At 43.1% G+C, this 25258-nt stretch overlaps 1 protein-coding gene across 8 annotated transcripts in view; it reads right to left on the reverse strand.

Annotated features, from left to right (window-relative positions):
* The window catches only part of LOC137545747 (vitamin D3 receptor-like), a 310410-nt gene that overhangs the window by 13753 nt on the left and 271399 nt on the right, over positions 1-25258 (reverse strand). For all 8 annotated transcript variants that reach the window (XR_011026093.1, XR_011026091.1, XR_011026092.1 and 5 more), the window contains 4 exons: positions 16579-16763; positions 8748-8847; positions 3934-4099; positions 902-1053 (listed from right to left, as the gene is read on the reverse strand). Coding sequence is in view for 5 of the 8 variants with exons in the window: in XM_068267321.1 (XP_068123422.1) it covers positions 902-1053; positions 3934-4099; positions 8748-8847; positions 16579-16763 (603 nt within the window). In the remaining 3 variants the exon portion in view is untranslated. The remainder of the gene's footprint in view (positions 1-901; positions 1054-3933; positions 4100-8747; positions 8848-16578; positions 16764-25258) is intronic.

Raw genomic sequence — 25258 nt, forward strand, 5'->3', positions numbered from 1 at the left:
CAGAATCAACAAATCAAGTTTATAGTTTTGTGTCCACTGATTTGGAACGGAATCCCACAATCCATAGAGATGGACAGCAGTACTGTGGGATCAAGTCTCTACTCATCTTTGTATTGCAAAGGGAATACAAAAAAGTAAAATTGTAGCAATGAGACTGATATTCAACTAGATTTCTGTTTAAATCTAAAGCCGCATCTACACGAGTAGATGCGGCCGCGATGCTCCTTATCAATCGAGCCGCTGATGCGGCTCGATTGATAAGATCCGACAGGATGGATCTCCGCACCGCCGATTCCCTGCTCGCTCCCCGCGAGGGGACAATGGCAGGGAATCGAGCGGAAGATAAGCGGCGCCGGCGGGGACGAGCGTGGAATCGAATGCGGCGTGGCGGACGCGGCGCGGCGAGTGGCGGACGCGGCGCACGCGCGGCGAGTGGCGGACGCGCCGGGCACGCGGAAGAGGCGATCCGGCGGCTAATCGAGCCGCCGGATCGCTGCAATGTCCCATAGTGTAGATGGGGCTTTATATCTATTGTGCAGGGAAGTACAGTGATGCATAGTGATAGAACATGTAACATGTGTGACAAATAAATAGTAAAATACTATTCCCCCTCTGAGTAGTCACAATTCGGAGGGAGATGTAGTTCGGGGTCTGGCGATCAGCAGAACAGCGTATTACCCTTACGCGCCCCGCACGGCATAACACAACTGCTATAGTAGCACCTAGTTTCGGTGCTCGGAAATGAGCGTCGTGTGCAGAAACAACATGCTCATTTCCGAGCACCATTACCTGAACTAGATGGAATCACATGACAATCAGCTCGTGTCTCCAGGTACCTTATGTAACCTACATACTGTAGATTGTTTTACACAAAGCTATAATTCTCAAAAACAAATCCTACCCTGAGTCACATCATCAACTTTGTACTTGAAGTCTTCACTGCCGCATGTCCATGACATATCCTCCAGGGTAAAAGACTGATTAGATCGGAGCATTATAACTTCAATAACAGATGATTTCAGCAGGGCAATCTGGTCCTCCGCACTCAGGTCACTACATTTACAAACAAAAATATCAGTGCTATCCATCTCTACATTTTTTTAATCTATCGACCAATCAAATAAAGCCTGTTATTTATTTTTTATTTGTGACACTTATTTGAATAAGGACAATGCTACATTTTCCAAATTTGTATTGGAGTATTGTTATTACAACCAGTCTTGCTGGTTTGGTTGAGCAAGCTCCATACCCAGCTTGGTAAATCTTTTTACTTTAGGCCTCTTTTACATTTTACGCTGAAAAACTGATGCCTTTTAACTTTCCCTAGCAGTGCATTGTGAAAAAGCTTTCAGTTCAAATGCATATAATGTGAACTGAGCCATAGGGAAACTTGGGCATTGCCTTGCAAATCAGTTGTCCATTCAGTTATAACTGACAGCAACTGTAAGCAAACCCCACAAAAAAATATTTAAAAGCTATATGTAAATACAAATCTACGGCATGTATGAATTTAGCCATAAGGCTACTGTTAGATTTTTAATACATTGTTTAATTTTTAATAGAGGTTTAATTTGATAAAAACCTTGAATTGAGAAATGTAATAAAACTAGGCCTCTTCCAAACAAACTGTAGATCAAATCCTTAAACAAAACTTGAATAAGAAAGTGCATTCTTTACTTTAAGAAGAGGACAAGAGAGTGCCTGGGGTAAATGGCTGGTCATTAATGACTAGATAGCTTTGGACTACATTAAGTGGTACATAGTAGTTTTGGCAGTCCAAATGATATGCAATAAGAATTCTAGAGAAAGGCTTTATCACCCTAGATTTGTGCCTCAAGACAATCCTGTCTTGGAGGTTTACAGACAATTCCTTTGACTTTACGCTTGGTTTGCTCTGACATGAACTGTCAACTGTGGGACCATATACAGACAGGTGTGTGCTTTTCCAAATCATGTCCAATCAACTGATTTTACCACAGGTAGATTTCAATTAAGCTGCAGAATAATCTCAAGAATGACCACGGGAAACAGGATGGTTAATTTTTGAGCTTCATGGCAAAGGCTGTAAATACTTATGTACAAGTTCTCAGGTTTAAAATGTTTAATAAATTTGCCAAATCCTCAAGTAAACTTTTTTTTCCCCATTGTCATTGGGGGGTGTTGTAAAAATTGAAGAAAAAAATTAATTTAACTGCACAAGAGAAACAAAGAAGGTGTGTGCTACCAAACCAGGTATTACCTGACTTATAATCTGGCTGCACAAATGTCTACCGACAAATTTAAAGGCGCAGCACATGCAAATTGCATCTGCAAGCCAGAATATGCAGGATCTAAACTGACTATTCTGCTTTCTATTTGCCCCTGCAGGAGTCAGCGCACGCAAAATATTTGCATCTCAATAGGGGTGCCTCCTGTAGGCCTCCTTACTGCCCCCATCCTAACCTCTCTTGAGCGCACCCCAAGAAAGGGGACCAGCACCAGTGCACCAAACACGCCTTCGCTGCCTGGAAGTGATTACACTTGGGGGGGCACTACACCCCACCCACCCCTAGTGTGGTCATTACTCTGTTGAGATGGAAATATTTTGCGTGCGTTGACTCCTGCAACGGCAAACAGAAAGCAGAATATTTGGATTAGACCGTGCATATTCGGACTTGCAGATGCAATTTGCATGTGCTGTGCCTTTACATTTGTCAATTGACATTTATGAAGCCAGATTATAAGTCAGGTGATAGCTGGTTTGGTAGCACACACCTTCTTTGTTTCTCTTGTGCAAAAAAATAATTTAATGAATTTGCAATAAGGCTGCAACATAAAATGTGGGAAAAGGTGATGCGCTTTGAATACTTTCTGGATGCATTGTGCATTAGATAGTGATATGAATCTTGGGTCTTTGGATCCTTCTGTATAGATTTTTGTGTTTATGAGACTCTTTTTAATTAATCCACTTACCAAAAAGTTTTTGTGACAAGGTTTAATATAAAAATGAATTTTGCATGAACGTGACATGTCAGACATTTTCCACAAAATTCACTATCTAAATGCAGAATCTTCTCCATATGTGAATAAAGAGGACCGGAGGACAGTGTGGAAAGCCTTTGAAGGATCCAGAGCCTTAACTGTGAGGGACATGGAGGTTTCCTTTTAAACAATACCAGTTGCTTGGCAGTCCTGCTGATCTCTTTGACTTCAGTAGTGGCTGAATCACACACCTAAAACAAGCATGCAGCTAATCCAGCCTGACTTCAGTCACAGCACCTGATCTGCATGCTTGTTGAGGGGCTGTGGCGAAAAGGATTAGAGACACAGGATCAGCAGGAGAGTCAGGCAACTGGCATTATTTTAAAAAGAAAAATCCATATCCTTCTCAGTTTAGGTTCCCTTTAAAGGGAACCAGAGACGCCAGAAAAGATTTTATACATACCTGGGGCTTCCTCCAGCCCCGTACGCACGGATCGCTCCCACGCCGCCGTCCTCCGCTTCCTGTATCAGCCAGTTCCGGGTCCCGTAGTTTCGGCCAGTCGGCGTCAGCACGCGGCCAATTGGCCGCATCACAGAGGCTCCCAGCATACCATTACGCGTGTGGCTGCCTACTGCTGGGAGCCCCTGTGATGAGGCCAATTGGCCGCGTCCGCCGGAAGTGACGGGACCCGGTACCGGCTGATCCAGGAAGCGGAGGATGGCGGCGTGGGAGCGATTCAGGCTTATGGGGCTGGAAGAAGCCCCAGGTATGTATGAAATCATTTTTTCATTTTGTATTTCCGGCATCTCTCGTTCCCTTTAAGTATTTAAGTTTGGACCAGAGTTTCACCTCCGGTACTCTTTAATGGCATAGTGTGAACTTATAAATAAGGAATAATAATGTGATTACGGATTGAATGTCCAACACTCGCCTACTTATAATATACTATTTTAAAATAAGTAAACTCTTACCGGAAGCCAGGAATCATCTTTGCAAACCCAATGACTTTCTGTATACTGTAGCTAACCAGGTCTGCAAGGTGAGGGAGCATGGACAGCTCACCATTATCACCAGATGGACTTCCATTGCTGAAGTCACTGAAGAATAAGCTTGGGGAGAAGCCATGTTCCGAGGGTTCTGTAAGGAAAAAGATGTACAGATTAATGTCAACATGAACAGACATAAATAAAATTGATTTGACACCTCAGAAATTGCCCATTGAACAGTCTCCCCAGTCTCAAAGGCTCCGTTCACATCTAAAAATGCAAAACCCTAGCGATTAGTGCTAGCGTTTTGCGGGAGTGATTTTTCCTTGATTAATGCGGGAAGAAAAAAATCACTGGACACTGTAGCGTTTTGGGAGCAATCACGATTAGCGGTTCTATACATGCTAATTGCGATCGCTCAGGAATCGCCGCCAAAACGCTGCATGTAACGCGTTTGCGATCAACGCTAACCGCAAAATGCCTGCGATCGTGGCAGTGAGAACACTGCCATAGGCTAACATGGGCTAGCGGCTTTTAAAAACCACTCACGGTTTGCGGTGAGCGGGAATCGCGCAATTCCCGCTCAAGTGTGAATGAGTCCTAAGGGATTTGAGCTCTATTTAGATCTAAGGCCCTTATTCAACTGACTTTTTCCTCCTAAGTGATATTTTCACACCTTATCAATAAAATGCCTTTTTAAGCCACCAGCATGAAAATAATTTTGATAGTAGTTTTTTTATCTACTTTTTGGTATTTTATTATTTTAAACAGAAGATGAAAAACAAGTGGCTCGGGTTTACTGCAATGACTCCCGGAGGCCAGTATGGCCGGGCTTGTGCATGAGAAGGAGCATGGCCCATATCTGAAATCCAACAAGGATTGTTGGAGGACCGTGTGGGACACCTGTACAGGGTTTGCCTCCAGTAGAATTTAACATGGGGAGCCCCTACCTGCTAATATTTACTGCATGTGAGCAGAAGCCGAATTACTGGGGAAGCGGACCCTGCAGTCACATAGGGCCCTGGGCTGTTTGGTGCCCCAACTTCTCATACTCCCTCTCTTTGATATGGTGATCCCTTCATGCCAGGTATTGTTGTAGACATACTTATTGTGTAGGGAGTCAAACTCTGTTAGGGGAGGCGATGACGGTACCCATGTTTGTTTTATGAGCCCCAGCAGATGGGTCTCAGGCTTTGAGAGTTACCATGGCATCAAAGTTTTGTTGGCTTTGTAGTTATGCCTCTGAACATGAGTCAAGACAAGCTTCTGTACATGTAAAGTAAAGGAGCTAATTTATCGGGACAGCTGTAAAGAAAACTGGAAAGAAAGAAGGGCAGTGTACAGTTATTAAATAAAACAATGATTCCTACTGGTTGGGCAACTGCACTGATAAATCAGCTCAAGTGAACAGAGGATGTCAAGTGTTGTGTTCTTAGGGAAAAGAAAAGAGGCTTTGCTTATTTAACCAAAAGCATATATGAGAACCTACCCCCCCCCCCCCCCCTGTCCCCCCAGAGAGTTAGTAAGGAGCCAGTGGTGTTACTGCCAAGTTGCTGGGGGGTGGCAACAGTTTCTTACCCCTTCCTTCAATACAAGGGACCCCTCTCTGACATTACCCTGGTAATCACTACCCCTCCCATTCAGAGTAAAACAGCAGTAGTTGAGTAAGGATTATACTTCCACTAGTAGGTCTGGCTCATCTTTCTCTATTGGGCACATAGCTGCCATTGCTCACCTCCATCCAGGCCTTGCTGCATGACATCACTTGACATGCAAGACCACTCAGAGGAGAATATATAGAGGTGAGTGGCGGGTGGCTGCATATAAGAGAAAAAAAGATCAGACCCTATGCTGGAGGAGGCAATACACATTTAATTCACAACTGCTGCACTACTCAGCGTTGGAGCAGGGGAGAGGCCCATGGTGGCTACACTTGTTATAGGTAGAAATGGTGGGAGGAAAGGGTCTTCAGGTGATAACGCACCATCAAGCAAGGGTGTCATGGTGGCCACACTTGTTACCGGTGAGGATTTTTATTGTAAAAAATATATACAAATTTACAATGCAATAAATAATAATAATAAGGTATAGTGACCAAAAATGATCACACAAGTCAAAGAAATTGCATACATCTGCATAAACAAAACATTTTGTACAGAAAATATGTACAAATCATAAAGTCAATTTTTGACTATAATGCGTTTCGCATATTCCTTGCAAATTACATACAAAGGGACTTTTACGCCCAACGCAAAAAGCAACAATCTGCATCCTCATACAATTGTTTCCAAAGACATTCATGAGGAAACATAAATCCTGAACAGGAGAACCATACATACTACATCCATACGACGCTAGACTGGACAACATTGTTACCGGTGAGGGTGAAAAAGCTGTGTCTGACTTCAACAGTGTCTGAATTACACACACTTGAAACAAGCATGATACTTGTCTGGTCAAACTTTGGTCAGAGCACCTGAACGATTTGTTCTGGGTCTGTATCGTAAAGGATCAGAAGCAGAGAATCAGCAGAACAGGCAGGCAGTATCCCTTTGTTTAAATGGAAATAAATATGGCAAATACGAGCATATCCCTCTCACCGATGGGTCACTTTAAGTATCAGTTGCCAGGAGATACAAAGAATGTATACGGAGGAACCTTTTATTACATTAGTGTGTTTTCCGCATCTTCTTTTCCATCAATAATTGGATAGTAATCAGTATCTGCAGGGTTTTATCAGCTCATCCAACAAACTAAATAACTAGAACAAGTAACTTGTCTATATAGCTTATCTAAAGTTTAGATAGTTTACACAGCATATCTAGCTGCAAACAGCTTTAAAAGTTTATGATTATTTATTCCAGTGATACAATGAGGGCAGCCATGTTGTTTATCACATTGTCACAGGTTGAGGGCTGGAGATGCCATCAGCTTGCCTGTGTGTAAATTCAGTCCCCTCTCCTCCTCCCCTCTGCCTCTGAAATCAATGGCTAGTAACCTCCTCCTCCTGCCCAGACTGAGCTCCCATAAGCCCTTGCTACGGTGCCAAGGCACTGGGAAAAGCTGTGGGCGAAGCTTGTTTAATTTATAGGGAATTAGAGTATTAAAACAAAACAAAAAAGTATTTGGCTTGAGGAATGCCCTATAAACTAGATGAAAGGAACCCAATTATGCAATGAGTAAACGTTTATCTTGAAGCCACTTTAAGGATTCGTTTTAGGCTTAGCGCTAGGAGTAAAGGGTTACCTTTAGGCACAACAGGGGTTAAGGTTAGGCATTGGGGGAGGGGGGGGGTTAAGGTTAGGCACGGGGTGCTTACGTTTCAGGCACTATGGGGGTGGGGAAGGTTAGGCAAGGGGGGTGGTTAAGGATAGGCACCGGTGGGTCATAGGGTTAGGCATAGGTAGGGGTAGAGTTCTGTGTGAGAATAGAGATAGGTTATAGTAAAATATCAGTAAAGATTACTGATATTTTACTATAGGAATTAACTAGTAAAATATCAGTAATTTACCCATATTCTACTAGCAGCAGTTGCAGGCGCTATTTTTACTGGACGTCATTTTTATGGGCATGCTACAAAATATGATAAAATAGCAGATATGGTAAATCATGTGTGTGTCCCAATAGGTTTCACAACAACTAGGAAATAATTCTTTCTTCTAAGGCTATATTTTTAACCATTTGTGTAGCTTTAGACCAGGGGTCCCCAAACTTTTTCAGTCAAGGGCCGGGTTAACATATTTCAGACTGCTGGGGAGGCCGAAATATACATAAAATGATGTAGAAAACATTACATTGCACCTAGGCAGGGTAAACAATTGCCTGTTAACACGTGCAGCCTTTATGTCTCCCATTTAACCAAAGCCGATAGTATGCCGCCAACACAGCATGTGCAGATAGTATGCTTCCAACACAGCATGTGCAGACAGTATGCCCCCCAACACAGCATCTGCAGATATTATACCCACTAATACAGCAAGTACAGATAGTATGCCCCCCAACACAGCATGTGCAAATATTATGTCCCCCAACACAGCATGTGCAGTTACTATGCCACTAAAAAGTTATCCCCTCCACCTGTTAACCACTTTTCTCAGCAGCCTGACAAACAGTCCCCCCCACACAAGGCAATTAATGTTCAAAATACATATTTTCAAAGGCCCCCTCCTCCAAAACTACCTCCTTTCCCCAATATTCACATGAACTGCAAATTTTCCACCTCTACACACATTCACACACACACACACACACACACACACACACACACACACACACACACACACACACACACACACACACACACACACACACACACACACACACACACACACACACACAGGAGAACTCCCAGCAGCAGCCGTTCATTCACAGGGCACCTGGAAAAATCTCTTTGCGCCAGACATTGAAGCATACTCAGGTGACAACCTGCCATCCATTTGAACAGCAGTGTCAGCTGATGCGGAATTGGATTGGAAGCCAACGAAAGACTGCTCGCTGGCTTCCCTGTGGATTGGTGGAACCAGCACTACTAGTCTATATACGGGCCACCGATATTTAGAGATGTAGTGGGCCGTATCTATAAGTAATACATTCTGTGAGTGGGGGCCGGTAAAAAAGCCTCAGGGGGCCGCATTCGGCCTGCGGGCCCTAGTTTGAGGACCATTGCTTTAGACAATTGAAGCTATTCTTTCTTGCCATGGTACCAATTAGTCCTTCTCGCTCTCAGAAATATCAACTCTTGCTGGATCTAACCATTAAGAGTTCTTCTTTTAGATTGAATAACTTATTCACAACTATACCTGGAGAAGATTTAAAAGTATCAGAGTCCGAGGAGTAACTGTTTGTTTGAACAGATGAAGATCTTGTAATTCTTCTATCCAGATTTTCTCTTACCGGAGGCTAAGAAATAATTAAAAAAAAATCAGTATGCACTTAAATTACACACTAACATAATATCAAAATACAACTACAGAGGAGTTAAAGGACACCTGAATCGAGAGTTATATGGGGGCTGACATATTTTTTTTTCATTTTAAGCAATACCAGTTATCTGGCTGTCCTGCTGATCCTCTGCCTCTAATACTTTTAGCCACAGACCCTTAAAACAAGCATGCAGCAGATCAGGTGTTTCTGGCATTATTGTCAGATCTGACAAGATTAGCTGCATACTTGTTTCTGGTGTTATTCAGACACTACTGCAGACACATAGATCAGCAGGCCTACCAAGCAACTGGTATTAGAAGAAAATAAATATGGCAAACTCCATATTCTTCTCACTTCAGTTGTCCTTTAAATACAATGAAAGTACAAAACTAGTCAAACTAGAGCACACACATATACTGGTAAATAGAGAAGAGGAGGGAAGAGAAGGGCACCAAGAACTGAGCCTTGGGTTACTCTAACCGGGTGGAGTGAGGGAGAAGAGGGTGTGATGCTGGAAATCCTAAATGTCCTATCAGGTAGGAAGGAGGAGAGCCAAGAAAGTGCCAGGCCCTGGATAACTAAAGAGGACAGCATTTCAAGTAATAAACAAGGATAAGAAGGAATTTAGTGTTAAATCATAGGCAAAAAAAAAAATCAGGCTTAAACTATACTTGAAAGATTTCCCTGTTGGATGAACCAGGAGATGTTATTTTTTAAAACGTTACCTGTATAAGTTTTGTAAGCTGCTGTGACATTGAGGCGCTCTTACAAGATTAGTTTTCTAACAGACTGGCCCTTGCCCCATTTTCTCTTTATAACAGGCAGTTTTGTTTTTGTACACTACCACTCTTCGTTCTATCAGTAAAGCAACCATTTGCGGCCTCAGTAAAATTTCATTCCAAAAGCTGCATTTTTTTAAATTGCCAGAGGTCATACACCAGTCTCTCTGTCTTTTGTTTAATTTTTCCATGCTTTACTCTAAAGCTGCACTATAGAACTGGAATTTTAAAAGCAGTGACCTTAGAGGCAGAAGAAAGCCATTTTCCCTAACAAAAAGATTATAAAAGCATTGTTTCACTCGGCGCATACTGCTATATTATTTAGCCAACTTTATTTTTAATTTAAACCATACATAAGCAGAAAGGAAATTTTTCTTGCACTTTAATAATTTAGCTTAAAAATTCAGTCGTGATAGGGTAAATGGCTTCATGAGTCAGCCTTACAAAAGCCTAACTTGGAGCAGAGACATGAAAATGCATGTTGGAAGAAAGCCATGGGCTGGGCTAGACTAACACGGGCAATGAGTAGTTCAGTTTTCCAGTTCATCTTTCTCGAGATCTGTTGCTATACAGGGAACATGTGTGTCCATGCTCAAGAGAAGAGGACATGAAGATATGTATCAGATAGATTCTAAGGGCAACAGAAGGACAGCAAAAGACAGAAATATTTTAGTAAAACATGGGAGAAGTTTCCAAAGTAGATGAAAAATGGGCATCAGACCTCAAAATGGACCTCTTTAACCACTTCAGTCAATCTGGACAACTTTAGTCGTCCAGATAGAAGCTACTAAAATCTAACTGGACGTGTATCCACGTCTACATTGTGTATTCTGTCGTGTAGGCATGCTTTCGCGCATGCCTGCTGCTCGTTCCCGGCAGCATTTACATGGCGGCGATTGTCACGGTTTCACGAACGCATTGCGGCAAGCGCATGAAAATGCGCACAAAATATGATCTGCAGTACTCCTTTAAATTCATTAGCCTGCTTTTAGAAAATCAGTGCTCTTCCATCTCACCACCCCTGCACTGGGGGATGTGAGTGTGTGTTTGTTTGTGCTTTTTGAGAGCCCCAATAAACCCTAAATCCAGAGCCATCCACATAGCACAGATCTACTTCAAAAAGGTCTTCTGATAAGAAGCAGGATACAGGGACACATCGTAAAATCATTAGGTGACCACATTCCTGCGCGTAGCCTGACCAGAGTAGAGAAATTAATTTTTAATTCACCTTGGAATGAAAGAATAGTCAGACAAGTTACTAAATTAATCAACGTTCCATAGATGCCAAAATCATATGCCTTAAACCTGAGCTGGAGGTATCTGGTCCACAAAGCGTTAGCTGTCACCCCAAGCGAGTTTGATATGGATTGGTCCAGCGCATGATGACGGAATGGAAAATGCTGTTTTTCATATGATATGTCCGATATCTGCTGAGTTATGGCATAATTGGAGAAAATGGCAATTCGGTCCCTCAGACAATAGGGGCCGGACTTCAGCCTGAGGTCAGATTGCTAAGGGTGGGAGAACATCTTTTGTTACCATCCACACCCTCTTGCAGAAAAAGGGTTAAAAAAACCTGTTGGACACAGGCTGAGAGAGAGAGAGACTCCCAGCCATCCTTAGACCATCACGGCTTTGGCTGGTCTATCAAAGGACTTCTATCCATTCCAGAGAACTTTTCCATTATTGGACTTCATATCTTCTGTTGGACTTAATACCGCAAAAGGACATACGGTAACTTGACACATTGCTCAGACTATCAATAGCCATTTTCACAGTTAATCATTATTTCTGTATCGATTTGTTTCATTTACTATATTTAGTTCTGCATTCTTTATTTATATAAACAATTAGAAATCGTTCGTTTAAGTGCTGTTCTGGAAAATCTCTGCAAAAGGATTCACCTCTCCTTAGAGAGAGACACGTTACCATAACATTGTTGATATTAATATTGTTATTTTTCTATCTCTAGAAAGGTTGTGTATTAACCCTTTTTCCTACAGGATTTAGCTAGAGTTAGACTTCGCGCATCCGTACGCTTTATTGCGGATTGGTGGCAGCGACCTGGCCACTACATGAGATCCTAGATTGTATAGATTGTATATACAATCAAAGTTGGATTGTGTGTGGACTCACCAACCAATTCAAAAGGTTACTTTGCCTGCAGTGCTGACTGCCTTCAGGATTCCCTCAGGGTCTGAGGCTAAATGGTAAATTGCAGCAAGGGAACAGGAATTGGAGGGTAGAGTGACTTTGATGAACAGAGGCGCCAGCAGAATAAAAACAACAATTAAAAGTTTTAAAATATGCTGGGGAGGCAGTGGTGGACTTACCTCCGAAAGCAGACTAGACTACTTGTCTGACATAAATAAACACTTTATTAGTACCCCAATAGATGCAACGCGTTTCGCAGGACCAAGCCCGCTTCATCAGGCAATAAAACAGGGGACAAAACAGTAGCTCTCAGGTAGCACATATAGCGCCTCTGTGAATTGGAGGGTGACTGCGTATATGTCACATTGATTGGTGAAGGGGAACAAGTCAATGGCAGTGCCTAGACACAACCATTCATAATAACAAAATCAAAATAAAGTGTAAAACAAAATTGAACACTTCCTGGTAAGTGACGAAAAAGTCAAATTACCGCCAGCATACATTTTTAATAAAAAAATTATAAACTGATTCCCAGTTACTAAACAAACACTTAAATGACAACTATCAAAGTTAATTTTAAATGCCGCATATATTTCCAGTAATTACCGTATTTTTCGGACTATAAGACGCTCCGGACTATAAGACGCACCTAGGTTTAAAGGGCAAAAACTACGGAAAAAAAATATATACTAAACCTGGGTGCATCCATGGTCCAGGAGTGTGTTATAGACTTTTCCTTCCCCCAAGATGTCTTTGTCCCACTGCCAAGCTACATTAACCCCTGATGCCATCACAATTTATACTAAGCTACATTTCCCTAACCTCTGCTGTCCCCTCCCCCCAGCTACACTGCACTACACAACTCCCCCCACCCCCCTCCCCAGCTACACTAACTAACCCATTCAATTACAGGAGATCTCACCAGCCTGGGTGGCAGCTGGGTCCGGTCTGGGTGTCCATGTGGTCCATCAGCAGCACAAACGTGATCCACGGTGTTCCAAAGCAGCATAGGAGCAGCTGCTTTTATCATCCACAATGCTGTCCCAATGTGACTTTAATCTCCTGAGTCCCCAGCAGGCCGATCCACAATGTCTTTAAGCAGCATAGGAGAAGCCGCTGTTATAATCCACTTGTCCTTTGATCTCCCCAGGGTGCCCCCGCAGCGCGATCCACATTGACAAGCGGCATAGGGAAAGCCGCTGTAATCATCCGCATGTAATCCGCTGTATTCATTCTTTTTAATCTTTTAATCCAGCCCAGCGTCAGCCCAGTCTTCATCAGCAATGCTTTGTTCTTTAATCCCCTGATCCAGTCCAGCGTCAGCCCAGTAAACCCCGCAGCAGCGCGATCTCAGCTGATAAAGTATCGGAACATCTTCAGCCGCTATGGCGGCAATCCTCGGGGGCTTCCGTACTTGAATTGTTTACTTCCGCTCTTATGACCCCGGCGCACGTGCGCCGGGGTCATGTGATGACGCAACTAAACAATTCAAGTACGGAAGCCCCCGAGGATTGCCGCTATAGCGGCTGAAGATGTTCCGATACTTTATCAGCTGAGATCGCGCTGCTGCGGGGTTTACTGGGCTGACGCTGGACTGGATCAGGGGATTAAAGAACAAAGCATTGCTGATGAAGACTGGGCTGACGCTGGGCTGGATTAAAAGATTAAAAAGAATGAATACATGCGGATGATTACAGCGGCTTTCCCTATGCCGCTTCTCATTGTGGATCCTGCTGCGGGGGCACCCTGGGGAGATCAAAGGACAAGTGGATTATAACAGCGGCTTCTCCTATGCTGCTTATACATTGTGGATCGCTCTGCTGCAGCTGCCACCCACTGCGGACTACCACTGCTACTGCTGCCATGCCACCCACTAGGAAAAAAGCACCAAGGTGGGTTACATTCGGACTATAAGACGCAGTAACTTTTTTCACCCACTTTTGGGGGAGAAAAAGTGCGTCTTATAGTCCGAAAAATACGGTACTAACAAATAGCATGTTTTATGTGAAGAAAATATGACATTTACAGAGAACAGTTTTCACTGTGGGCATTACTATGGAGGAATGTGTCCAGCACATCCAGGATACTGAAACAATCTTTACTGGCTGTAATCATGTGAGTAAAATGATAGAAAGCAGAAATATAGCTTCAAATGTGTGTAAATAAACATCAGCTGCAGCTCTGTGTGCCTTATCCTGTGTCTCTCTCCCTGCCATGCAGGGGATCCAAGTAAGAAAAAAGTACAGGTCCTTCTTTTCAAATCCTTCTCTGTATCTAAAAATACCTCAGCTGTTTCCTTATGATCTGTGAGTAAGCAGGCAGGGCAGGAACAAACAGTAAATCATTCCTGTGTGAATAGTGACAGAGAAATGTAATCTAGCTCCATGGTATCTAGCCTGATGCCCACAGAAATTGTTACAAACAGCTGGTAAACAAGGCATTTTTTTTCACACAGGCTGTGATGAGAGACCTCTGAAAAGTTTTCTTTGCTGTTGCTGGCTGAAAGCTCCGTAGGTGGGGTTTACAGAAGTACCGTTTCTTTGATAGTTTTTCTTTAATAACGATTAAAAAAAAATACATAAATAGTTGCCTTAGGGAATCAGCTTTTTTAAATATGTATGTCATGAGTGTAACGATTGGGGAATTATTTCTGTGGTCAGCTGACACTGCGGAAATCCTCCACAAGCGTGTAATTTGAGAGAACCCAGCTATGGTGCTATGCACCTGTAGAGGGAAATTCCCACCGGCAGATGGAGCTGTGGAGTGCAGACGAACACAGCCTCTGCACTGCCACAGATGCCAGATGGGAATTGTACGAGTTGAAGCAATGCAGGGCAAGATAGCCCTTAAAGAGAGAGAGCACAGAGACAGAATGTATGTGTGTCCACCAATCTAGTCGCCACCCAGCGACGGTGAACACACAACAACGGAAACGAAGTGGGAACGCAATTGCAAGAGTAGCGATTGCCAATAGTGACACAAGACCGAATCAGACAAAGCACAAGTGTAGCAAGAAAGACATAGCAAATAACAACGATCAGAACATCAAGGAAAATAACAAACGCTAGCTAAACGCGAACACCGCACTCATTCGCAACAGCTAACGCGTTTAAGACATGATCACCGCGCGTTAGGCGCCCAGTGATAAGCGTGCCACCCTAACTAACCAAAGTAACACAAACACAAAATAGAGAACGCGAACGCTTGCTAAACGGTTACCTCACCGAGCCTACAGCAAGCGTTCGTACCAGACAAGACAGAGAGAAGGAGTAGCCAGCAGCAACCACAGCTCTGGCCTACACTCCCAGACAGAGCACAGAAGGATCCACCGCTCCTACCGCTAGAGCGGATGCGATCCAGACAGACAGAACGATTTCCTGCCGACCGCCGCTGGCGACAAGACAATTGCAACAGAAAGATAGTACAAGGCAATACAGATAATACAACCTGACTACGCTAGAAGGGATGCCTAGTGCAGTCCCAAGGAATTACTCTAAGATAATAAAAGCAAACAATAGCAAAGGCTGATACTCCAGGAGAGTTAGGAGGAACAAACCATCATGACTAGCAAGGAATTCTGGGAAGAAATGGTTTTTATACTGCAAGCCATCAGAGGAAGCAGCTAAACAATTTGCATAACAAGTGGATGCAAATTCCTCCTCAGAACAGCAACTCTGCAGCTTGCAGAGTGGAGACAGGTCCCTTTTCCAAGAACCTGCAGCATTCAGACTTACAAAATGGTCAAACAGCTGTCTGCCTTACAAAATGGTCAAACAGCTGTCTGCCTGTGCAAACAGCAGAGCAGATCATTACAATGAGGGTATATTACTTTTGTTTAGTAGATAAGGGCTTGTAATTACTGGCCAGATGATAAAAAAAATAAAAATAAAAAATAATACATCTTTATTTCCAAATAATATATTGTCGTCATATATTGTACTAGGAACATAATTTAAATGTTGTGATAGCTGGGACTAACAATTGCTTATTTTAAAACTATAGGGGATGGAATTAGAGAAATAGTGTATTTTTCCTTGTTTTTCCCTATAAAATGTATAGATAATAAAGAAAAAAACAAGATTATTCAGGTCTGAGAAGTAGTGATAAAGTTATGGTCAAATTAATGGGAGGAGTGTTGGCGGTAAGGGTAAAATGGCTTGTGGGCTAAAGTGGTTAAAGGGAACCTTAACTGAACGGGGGGGTAAAGAGTTTCACTTACCTGGGGCTATTACCAGCCCCCTGCAGCAGTCCTGTGCCCTCGGAGCCGCTCTGGAATCCTCCGGTCGCCCGCTGTCACTTAGTTTCATTTTTGACGACTCACCAGTCGGCCGGCCGCCATGCGTATTATTGGACGCTTGGATTCTCTACTGCAATTAGCGCTGTGGCAATGCATACAAAAATACGCGCATTCCGCACGCGTAGATATGCAGCAATGCGTATTTTTGTATGCATTGCGGTCCGCAACAGCGCTAATTGCAGTAGTGAATGCGTCCAATAATACGCATGGCGGCCGGCCGACTGGTGAGTCGTCAAAAGCGAAACTAAGTGACAGCGGGGGACCGGAGGATTCCTGAGCGGCTCCGAGGGCACAGGACTGCTGCAGGGGGCTGGTAATAGCCCCAGGCAATTGAAACTCTTTACCCCCCGTTCAGTTAAGGTTCCCTTTAAGCAGCAGCTAAACCAGAAAAATGTGTTTCTTTGTCATTCATAGTTATTGTTGATGACTGAGATAGACAACTAGGTATATAGACATTATTTTTAAAAATATAATTACTCTAAACTGTGAGAAGTCCGAATATGTTGTGTCAAAGGTCTTTTTATGGGCTTCCAAAAGAATGTCGATAATATGTTGTTGTTCTTCTGTTATTTTAGGTCTAAGTGACTCTCTCATCGCTTCTTCTTCTTTACGTTTCATTATCATGTCCCTCTTCCTCTGAACCTCTTCATCTGTTAAGATAACTACAAAGAAGAAATATATTAAATGGCATTTCAAGTATACAAATTTTTGAGTCTTTAATGTTTTAAAACTATGTAATAAGTATATACAAGTTCTAGTAGTCATAAGTGTTTAGAATACCCTGCTCCATGACAGTTATAGAGGTTACACAAAGCACTCCATCCACGAAACCATACTGCATGATGTTTACACCTCTTTCCCCTACTGTTGGCTTACCAATCTTGTGGATGTACCCACTTTCTCCAACCTGTCCATCAACTCTTGCACAGTTCCACTGACATCGCCACCTCTAGACCATGGAGAGCTGGATAGGTGGGCTGGAGGGGTAGTCCCATCCAGCTCACCCATTTAGTTGTCTATGGTCCCTCAGTAGTGATCACCCAGTTCATCAAGAGTTGGATGGGTGGGCTAGATGGGACTGCCCGTCTGGCTACCCCATACAGCTTTCTATGGTCCCTCGCTGATGACATCAGTGCAAGTCTGGAAGAGGTGATGGATGTATGGGTTGAGGGAGTGGGGACATCCAGACTCCAGGATGGTAAAACAAGGGAATTGTAGAATGGGGGGACGAGGGGACCCAAGCCAGCAGCACAGATGTGCAATTTGTCAGGCAAACCCACGTTCTAGTTGGATTTTGTGTGTTTGTCGGCCGGTGGGAGAACCACACATACTGTAAGCAGTTCACCTCATAAGGTTTGCTATGCAAACTGAGCCACATCAAAAATGCACAAAACTAGTCCTAAAGCTCATAAATAGAGAAAAGGAAGGAAGAGAAGAGCATCAATTTATTTACATACGCCAGTAAAATACAACGTGTTTCACGGGAGAGACCCACTTCCTCAGGCAATAAAATGGACCATATACAAAACAGGTCTGGTACTATGTCAAGCGCCTCTGGATAACTAAGGAGGACAGCATCTGAAGTAATAAACAAGGATAAGCAAGGATAAGAAGAAATCCATATTAAATCATAAGCCAAAAAAAAATCAGGCTTAAATTATGCTGAAAACTTTTCCCTATTGGATGAACTAGGCAATGTTTAAAATCAAATTCCACGCCACTGTTAACATGTGCAGCATGATCTGGTTTGCAACTATTCCTGTACAGGATCTTCTCAAAAAATTAGCATATTGTGATACAGTTCATTATTTTCTGTAATGTACTGATAAACATTAGACTTTCATATATTTTAGATTCAAATACACAAAACTGAAGTAGTTCAAGCCTTTTATTGTTTTAATATTGATGATTTGGGCATACAGCTCATGAAAACTCAAATTTCCTATCTCAAAAAATTAACATATTTCATCCTACCAATAAAAGAAAAGTGTTTTTAAAACAAAAAAAAGTCAACCTTCAAATAATTATGTTCAGTTATGCACTCAATACTTGGTCGGAATCCTTTTGCAGAAATGACTGCTTCAATGCGGCGTGGCATGAAGGCAATCAGCCTGTGGCACTGCTCAGGTGTTATGAAGGCCCAGGATGCTTCGATAGCGGCCTTAAGCTCATCTAGAGTGTTGGGTCTTGCGTCTCTCAACTTTCTCTTCACAATATCCCACAGATTCTCTATGGGGTTCAGGTCAGGGGAGTTGGCAGGCCAATTGAGCGCAGTAATGCCATGGTCAGTAAACCATTTACCAGGGGTTTTGGCACTGTGAGCAGGTGCCAGGTCGTGCTGAAAAATGAAATCTTCATCTCCATAAAGCTTTTCTTTTTTTTTAAACACATTTTATTGGTTTTATCCCACATAACAATAATTCAGGATTAAAAGTCACATAGTGAACAAACAGTTACACTGCTAAGACCCGAAGCGCATTAAGCCTCATCATAATAAACATACATTTGCTCGTAATGTGTTATAACAACTTTTGTGTACATTCCTGCTTCCTCCCTCTCCCACCCCAGCCTCCCTCCCCTTCTGTCATCTCTAGGGCAATTTCTTATGTACTGTAGGCTAGTTGGATACTGATATGTTTAGACGACCCAGAGTTCCCTGGATATGATTTGTCAGATACCACTTGGTATAGGTGAAAGGCTCCATGATATCTTTGATTTCCAAGTCTGAGTATGATGCCAATATGAAAGTTTTCCATTTTTTAAAGAAGCTCGCTGTCTTTCGGTCCTTGTGTACAGTAGCTTTTAGTCTATCTTGGTTGAAAATATGGAATAGTTCTTCTTTCACATCCCATAGTGTTGGATTACTGGGATAGATCCATTTGTTAAATATGGCTTTGCATGCTGCAATCAGTATCAGATGTGTGAATTTACTTGGGATTTGATGGTTACGTGTATCAGTTTCTGGGTTTGGTGGCATGATATAATTGAAAAGGCACGCTATTGGGCAGTAGTCTAGCCGAATTTTACAAACAGATTCTATATATGTCAACACATCTTGCCAAAAGTTAATAATTGCCGGACATAACCAAAGACAATGAAATAGATCTGCATTTTGTAGTGAGCACTAATTGTAATGAGAAACGCAGCGGTAGGCCCAGAAAAAGCGCCTGGGCGCGGCGTTAAGTGTGAATGTTAAAATGAAAGTCTATGGACTTTCATTTTACCTAGGAAAACGCCAACTTCGGCCGTGGCGTTAAAACGCCGAAAAAGCCCTCTGGTGTGAAAGGGCCCTCAGGGCATCTCGGAGAATAGTGCGCAGGGGGGCGCGGTACTTTATGTTAAATGCGTACTTCGCTCAGTGTATTAATTTGAGTTGTGACTCTCTCCATATTTCCCCTGGGATAATTTTATGTACCAATCTGTAACCCTCTATTATTTTTTCCTCAAGGTTTTCAGCTGAGATGTCTTTTTGCCACTTAATTAAATTATTTCTAGCTTTCGTTTCTAGGTTTATCCCCTGGAGCCTTGAGTGTATTTCCGATAATGATAATTGATGGGTATGTGGCGAGATACATTTGTCGAAACAATTTAGGTTTACAACTGATGATATATCCCTTATTTTGCTCCGTATATATGATCTTATTTGACTATAATAGAGAAAATGGCTTCTGGGAATCCCGAATTTGGCTCTAACCTCCTAAAAGGTCATGAATCTCCCCCTGCGCAGGTCGCAAATCTGCCCCAAGTGCTCGAGCCCTTTATCATTCCAACTTAGAAATCCTCTATGTATAATGCTGGCAGGGAAGCCAGGGAGCCCCCAAAATGGCATGTATTTTGAGATCTGTTGGGGTACCCGATATATTTTTGTTAACTCTCTCCAAGCAATCACCGTATCCTTGATAACTCTGCTATTTTTAAGCTTCGGAGGCATTTTGCTTTGTGGGGTGTGTAAGAGTCCTGCTAGTGACCATGGCTCTGAGTATGCTGCCTCAAGGTCATAGGTTGAGTAAACATTGGTTTTGTTTATCCAATCTCTCACACGTCTTGCTAAACAAGCAAGGTTATACCTTCGTAAATCAGGAATCGCCAGTCCCCCCCCCCCCCCCATTCCCTTGGTAACTTTAACTTAACGAGAGCAATTCTTGCCTTTTTGTTTTTCCATAAAAATCTCGTTATTGCTCTATTTATATCTAGTATATCTGAGTGTTTCATCAGCAGAGGGATGGTTTGTAAGGGATACAGTAGTCTCCCAAATGTAACTGATTTAATCAGAGCGGCTCTACCTGCTAGGTTTATTGGTAAGTTCTCCCACCGCAGTAGCTGGTTCTTAAGATCTTTTATCAGATGGGAATAGTTCAAATTATATAGCATATTGGGGTCTTTATGAATTTTTATGCCTAAATAAGTGACTACCGTGCTCACTTTTACCGGGAGATGGGCTAGTTGATGTTTAGGTGTCAGGGGGGAGAGATATAACAATTCGCATTTGGAGACATTTACCTTAAAGCCACTATAGCTGCCAACTTGCTGAATTATGTTTAGTGCTTCTTCCAGCTGAGTTTCTGGGTTTTTTAGGAATAAAAGAATGTCATCGGCGAACATGGCTTGCGACACCATAGCGTTTCCAATGTCCATGCCTGGCAATTTTTCCTCTAACATATGGGTCAGAGGCTCTAGCGCTAGATTAAAAAGCAAAGGAGACAAGGGGCAGCCCTGTCTGGTTCCTTTCTCTAGTGCAATCTCTTCCGAAAAGGAAGCCAGGAGTATATATACGTGCTTTTGGATTTGTATGCATTGCTTTGATCAGATTCCTGATTTCTCCTTGTATGTTCATCTTATCTAAGACCCTATTCATCCATCACCAATCGACATTATCGAACGCCTTTTCAGCATCGATTAAGAGTAAGGCATAATTCTTACACGATTTTGGATATGCTCTAACGTGATCTTGGGTAATCAGGACTTTACGTATATTTGCTATGGCCGACCTTTGTCTCACAAAGCCTACCTGGTGTGGGCTGACTAATTTTGGAAGTAATTCCGCCAGCCTATCAGCTGTTATTTTAGATAAAAGTTTAAGGTCTTGATTAATCAATGAAATGGGTCTATATGACCCTGGGTCAAGGGGGTCCTTGCCCTGTTTGGGGATTAATTTGATGTAAGCCATGTTTGCCGATGAGGGGTACTTACCCTCCTTTAATATTTTATTAAATAGGGTAGCTAGATATGGAGCTAATTCTTGTTTTAACATTTTATAAAATTCTGAAGTGAGGCCGTCGGGACCCGGGGCTTTTTTGTTAGATAGTGACTTTATTGTCCCTAGAACCTCTTCTTGCGTGATAGGTGAATTAAGAAACGCAAGATCCTCATCAGATAGAGAAGGTAGATTCAAACGCTCAAACCATGATGGGAGTGCAACGTCTCCCTCCTGGTTAGTTGGGTGTTTGTACAATTTCCCATAGAATTTACTAAAGATAGTACTGATAGATTTAGGGTCATTACATATTTGGTTCGTACTAGAACGTAAGCTAGTAATAACCGTTGCAGTTTGCGGTGGTCTAGACATTCTGGACAAAAGGCTTCCCATTTTATTTCCGAACTTGTAGTAATATAAGTCTCTATATGACTTTAGGTACCTCTCCCTGATCCTCATATCAGTGTCTGCTTGTTTTTTTGTCGCTAGCCAACTTAGTCTTGTTTCGGGTGAGGGATTACCTAGGAACTCTGTATGTGCTACTCTAACTTTTCTCATAGAGGCCATATAAGTTTCGTGGGATTTCTTTCTTTTCCCTGATATATAACTAATGATTTTGCCCCGTAATGTGGGTTTGGCCGCTTCCCAGAACAGAAATATATCTTTAGTGTGTAGAGCATTGTCTTCTTTATATTCCCACCACCATTGAAGTAGCAGTTGGGCAAATCCTTCATCTTCGTACAGGTGTGAGGGGAAGCGCCAAATAATATCTGTCCCTCTGGGGACCTGAGGAGAGAAAGTCAGCTGTATTGGGGCATGGTCTGAGATGACTAGATCCAAGATTTCAGTCTGGACCACTTGTGCCATCACTGAAGGAGTGACTAACAGATAATCCAGACGTGACCATATATCATGGGGGATAGAATGGAATGTGTATTCCTCGCCATCTGGATGCAGAAGCCTCCAACTATCACATAGCATTGTAGTTTGTATAGAATCATTAAAAATGTGTGACTTATTTACTGTCAGGCTAGTAGCCGGTGTTCTTTTGGATCTATCTTCCTGTGTATGGATTACTGCATTAAAGTCACCCCCTTGTATTACTTTAACATTTCCCAACAGCTGAATTTCTCTGCTTAGCTCATCATAAAAATGTTTGTCTTCAACATTTGGCACATACAGATTAAATAGTACTAAATCTTCTCCTGCCAATTGTAGCCTGATCCATATCCAACGTCCCTCAGCGTCCTGTTTATGTGAAATTACTTGCCCTTGTAATGATTTGTGGAGCAATATCAGTGACCCCAGACTTGCGTCCTTGGGCTGGGGAGCCAAACACCTGCCCCACCCATGATTTTCGCATGTAATTGAAATTTTCCTGTGATAGATGACACTCCTGTAGCATTGCTATGTCAGTTCTAATTTTTTTCAAGTGTCTCAAAACTATTGATCTCTTTCCTGGTGAACGCAAGCCTTTGACATTCCAAGATGTTATTTTTATCGACATGGGAGTGGTGGACTATGGATCAAGCTAGCCTCCAATTTACTTAAAACCCTATTAATTAACCTAACCTTTGCCCCGAGATGACAGAACCCTTCCCTAAGTATTCCCCTTCCCTTCCCATTCTTCCCTTTAACTGGCAATTGTTTCGCAAGCAGGGCTAGTCTGCCCTTGGGTAACTTGGGCAGATGTAATGACTTTGCCTTTGCTGCAGTCAAGAATATAAAAAGAACACAAAAAGAAAAAAAAAAAGAACCGAACCAACAAAACTTATAGTTACTTGACTCCACTTCTTCCCTGGATGTCTTCCTCCTCATGATAACTCCAGAAGTAGGTCTCCCTCAACTAAGCGAATCTTAGCTGGTGACCGCATAAAGTGTTCAATTCCAACCGAGAGCCCACAAATTGTGGGTCCCTGTGTTGACTCGTAAACTGAAAAAATAAATGATCAAAAATAGAACTTTCAGTTGAACAGTAACATTTCTGATTCCTATGTCAGAACATTTGCTTTATTTTTCTGTTAGGAGCGCCCTCTGCCAACAATTCTGAGAACAGCATCTGGCTATTTGTAGATTTCAATCTGCAGGAGTGTTGTCCGCACGCAGAAAGGATAGGGCATCCGAGACTGTGTGAAACACGTGCGTTTCATCTGAGTCATCCGTAACTCTTAATATAGCCGGGTACTGTAATGCAAACTTCCATTGCTTTTGTATGCAAAGTGTGCAGGCTGGGTTAAAGGCTTGGCGCTTTTTTGACACTTCAGCCGAATAATTAAAGATTCTGAGTTGGGTCCCCTGGTATTCCAAAGGTCGATCAAGCTCTCTATAGGCTCTCAGCATCTCGTTTTTATCCGCAAAATCTAGATAACTTGCTAGCACGAGACGCGCGGGTGTTTGTCTGAGGGTGGGCGAGGGGGGCCTACTTTGTGGGCTCTTTCTACTTTAAAGCCTTTTTTAAAGCCAAGTAATTTAGGTAGTGCATATGCACAAAAATCTTTCAGGGCTTGAGACGTCATGTTTTCCGGGAGTCCCACTACTCTGAGATTATTGCGCCTGGAGCGATTTTCTAAATCTTGGAGCTTATTCTTCATCCGTTTATGCTCCAGTTTCATCTGTTTGTTCTCTTTGGCCTCCCTTGCCCTATCATCTTCTATTGCTGTGATCTTTGTCTCAGCCTGATCCAGCCTGGTGTCATGGGCTTGGAGCTTAAGCTGAGTCTCTTTCAGGGAGCGGTCTATGGCTGCCTGTATCATCATGTGAAGCTCTGGTGCAAGTCTTTCGACTACCGCTACTGCCAGCCTTTGATAGTCTATGTCCCCATGTTGTTTCTCACCTGCTGTGGCCTGTTCTATCTGCTCCGGGTCCCCTCTGGAGTCCTCTCATGTTTCTACAGCATGGGGTGAAGGGAGCGACTGCGAGGCCTGCAGTGACAGGGTGGTGGCGGCCATCTTGGGAGGAGCTTCTTCCACGGCTGGGACCTGCTTCGTTGCGGATCGCGTAATATAGCGGTTCATTAAGCGGGTATTTGGCGTGGAGAGGGTCGGGGTGGTCTCCTACGGCTTCGTATGCCAAGCGGGGGTACTTAAGTTGGGCTGTGATTCAGCCGAGGGAGCCTCTATCCGCGGAGCTCTTCCGTCAGCCTTCCTCCATCCAGGCGCCGGAACCGGAAGTCCTCCATAAAGCTTTTCAGCAGATGGAAGCAAGAAGTGCTCCAAAATCTCCTGATAGCTAGCTGCATTGACCCTGCCCTTGATAAAACACAGTGGACCAACACCAGCAGCTGACATGGCACCCCAGACCATTACTGACTGTGGGTACTTGCACTGGACTTCAGGCATTTTGGCATTTCCCTCTCCCCAGTCTTCCTCCAGACTCTGGCACCTTGATTTCCGAATGACAGGTAAAAGTTGCTTTCATCCAAAAAAAGTACTTTGGACCACTGAGCAACAGTCCAGTGCTGCTTCTCTGTAGCCCAGGTCAGCCGCTTCTGCCGCTGTTTCTGGTTCAAAAGTGGGTTCATGCTTCCATCTGCTGAAAAGCTTTATGAAGATGAAGATTTCATTTTTCAGCAGGACCTGGCACCTGTTCACTGTGCCAAAACCACTGGTAAATGGTTTACTAACCATGGCATTACTGTGCTCAATTGGCCTGCCAACTCTCCTGACCTGAACCCCATAGAGAATCTGTGGGATATTGTGAAGAGAAAGTTGAGAGACGCAAGACCCAACACTCTGGACGAGCTTAAGGCCGCTATCGAAGCATCCTGGGCCTCCATAACACCTGAGCAGTGTTGGGCGAACAGTGTTCGCCACTGTTCGGGTTCTGCAGAACATCACCCTGTTCGGGTGATGTTTGAGTTCGGCCGAACACCTGATGGTGTTCGGCCAAACTGTTCGGCCATATGGCCGAACTAAGAGCGCATGGCCGAACGGTACCCGAACGTTCGGCTAGCGCTGTGATTGG

The sequence above is a fragment of the Hyperolius riggenbachi genome, chromosome 2, assembly GCF_040937935.1.
Source record: "Hyperolius riggenbachi isolate aHypRig1 chromosome 2, aHypRig1.pri, whole genome shotgun sequence".
Taxonomy (NCBI): Eukaryota; Metazoa; Chordata; class Amphibia; order Anura; family Hyperoliidae; genus Hyperolius; species Hyperolius riggenbachi.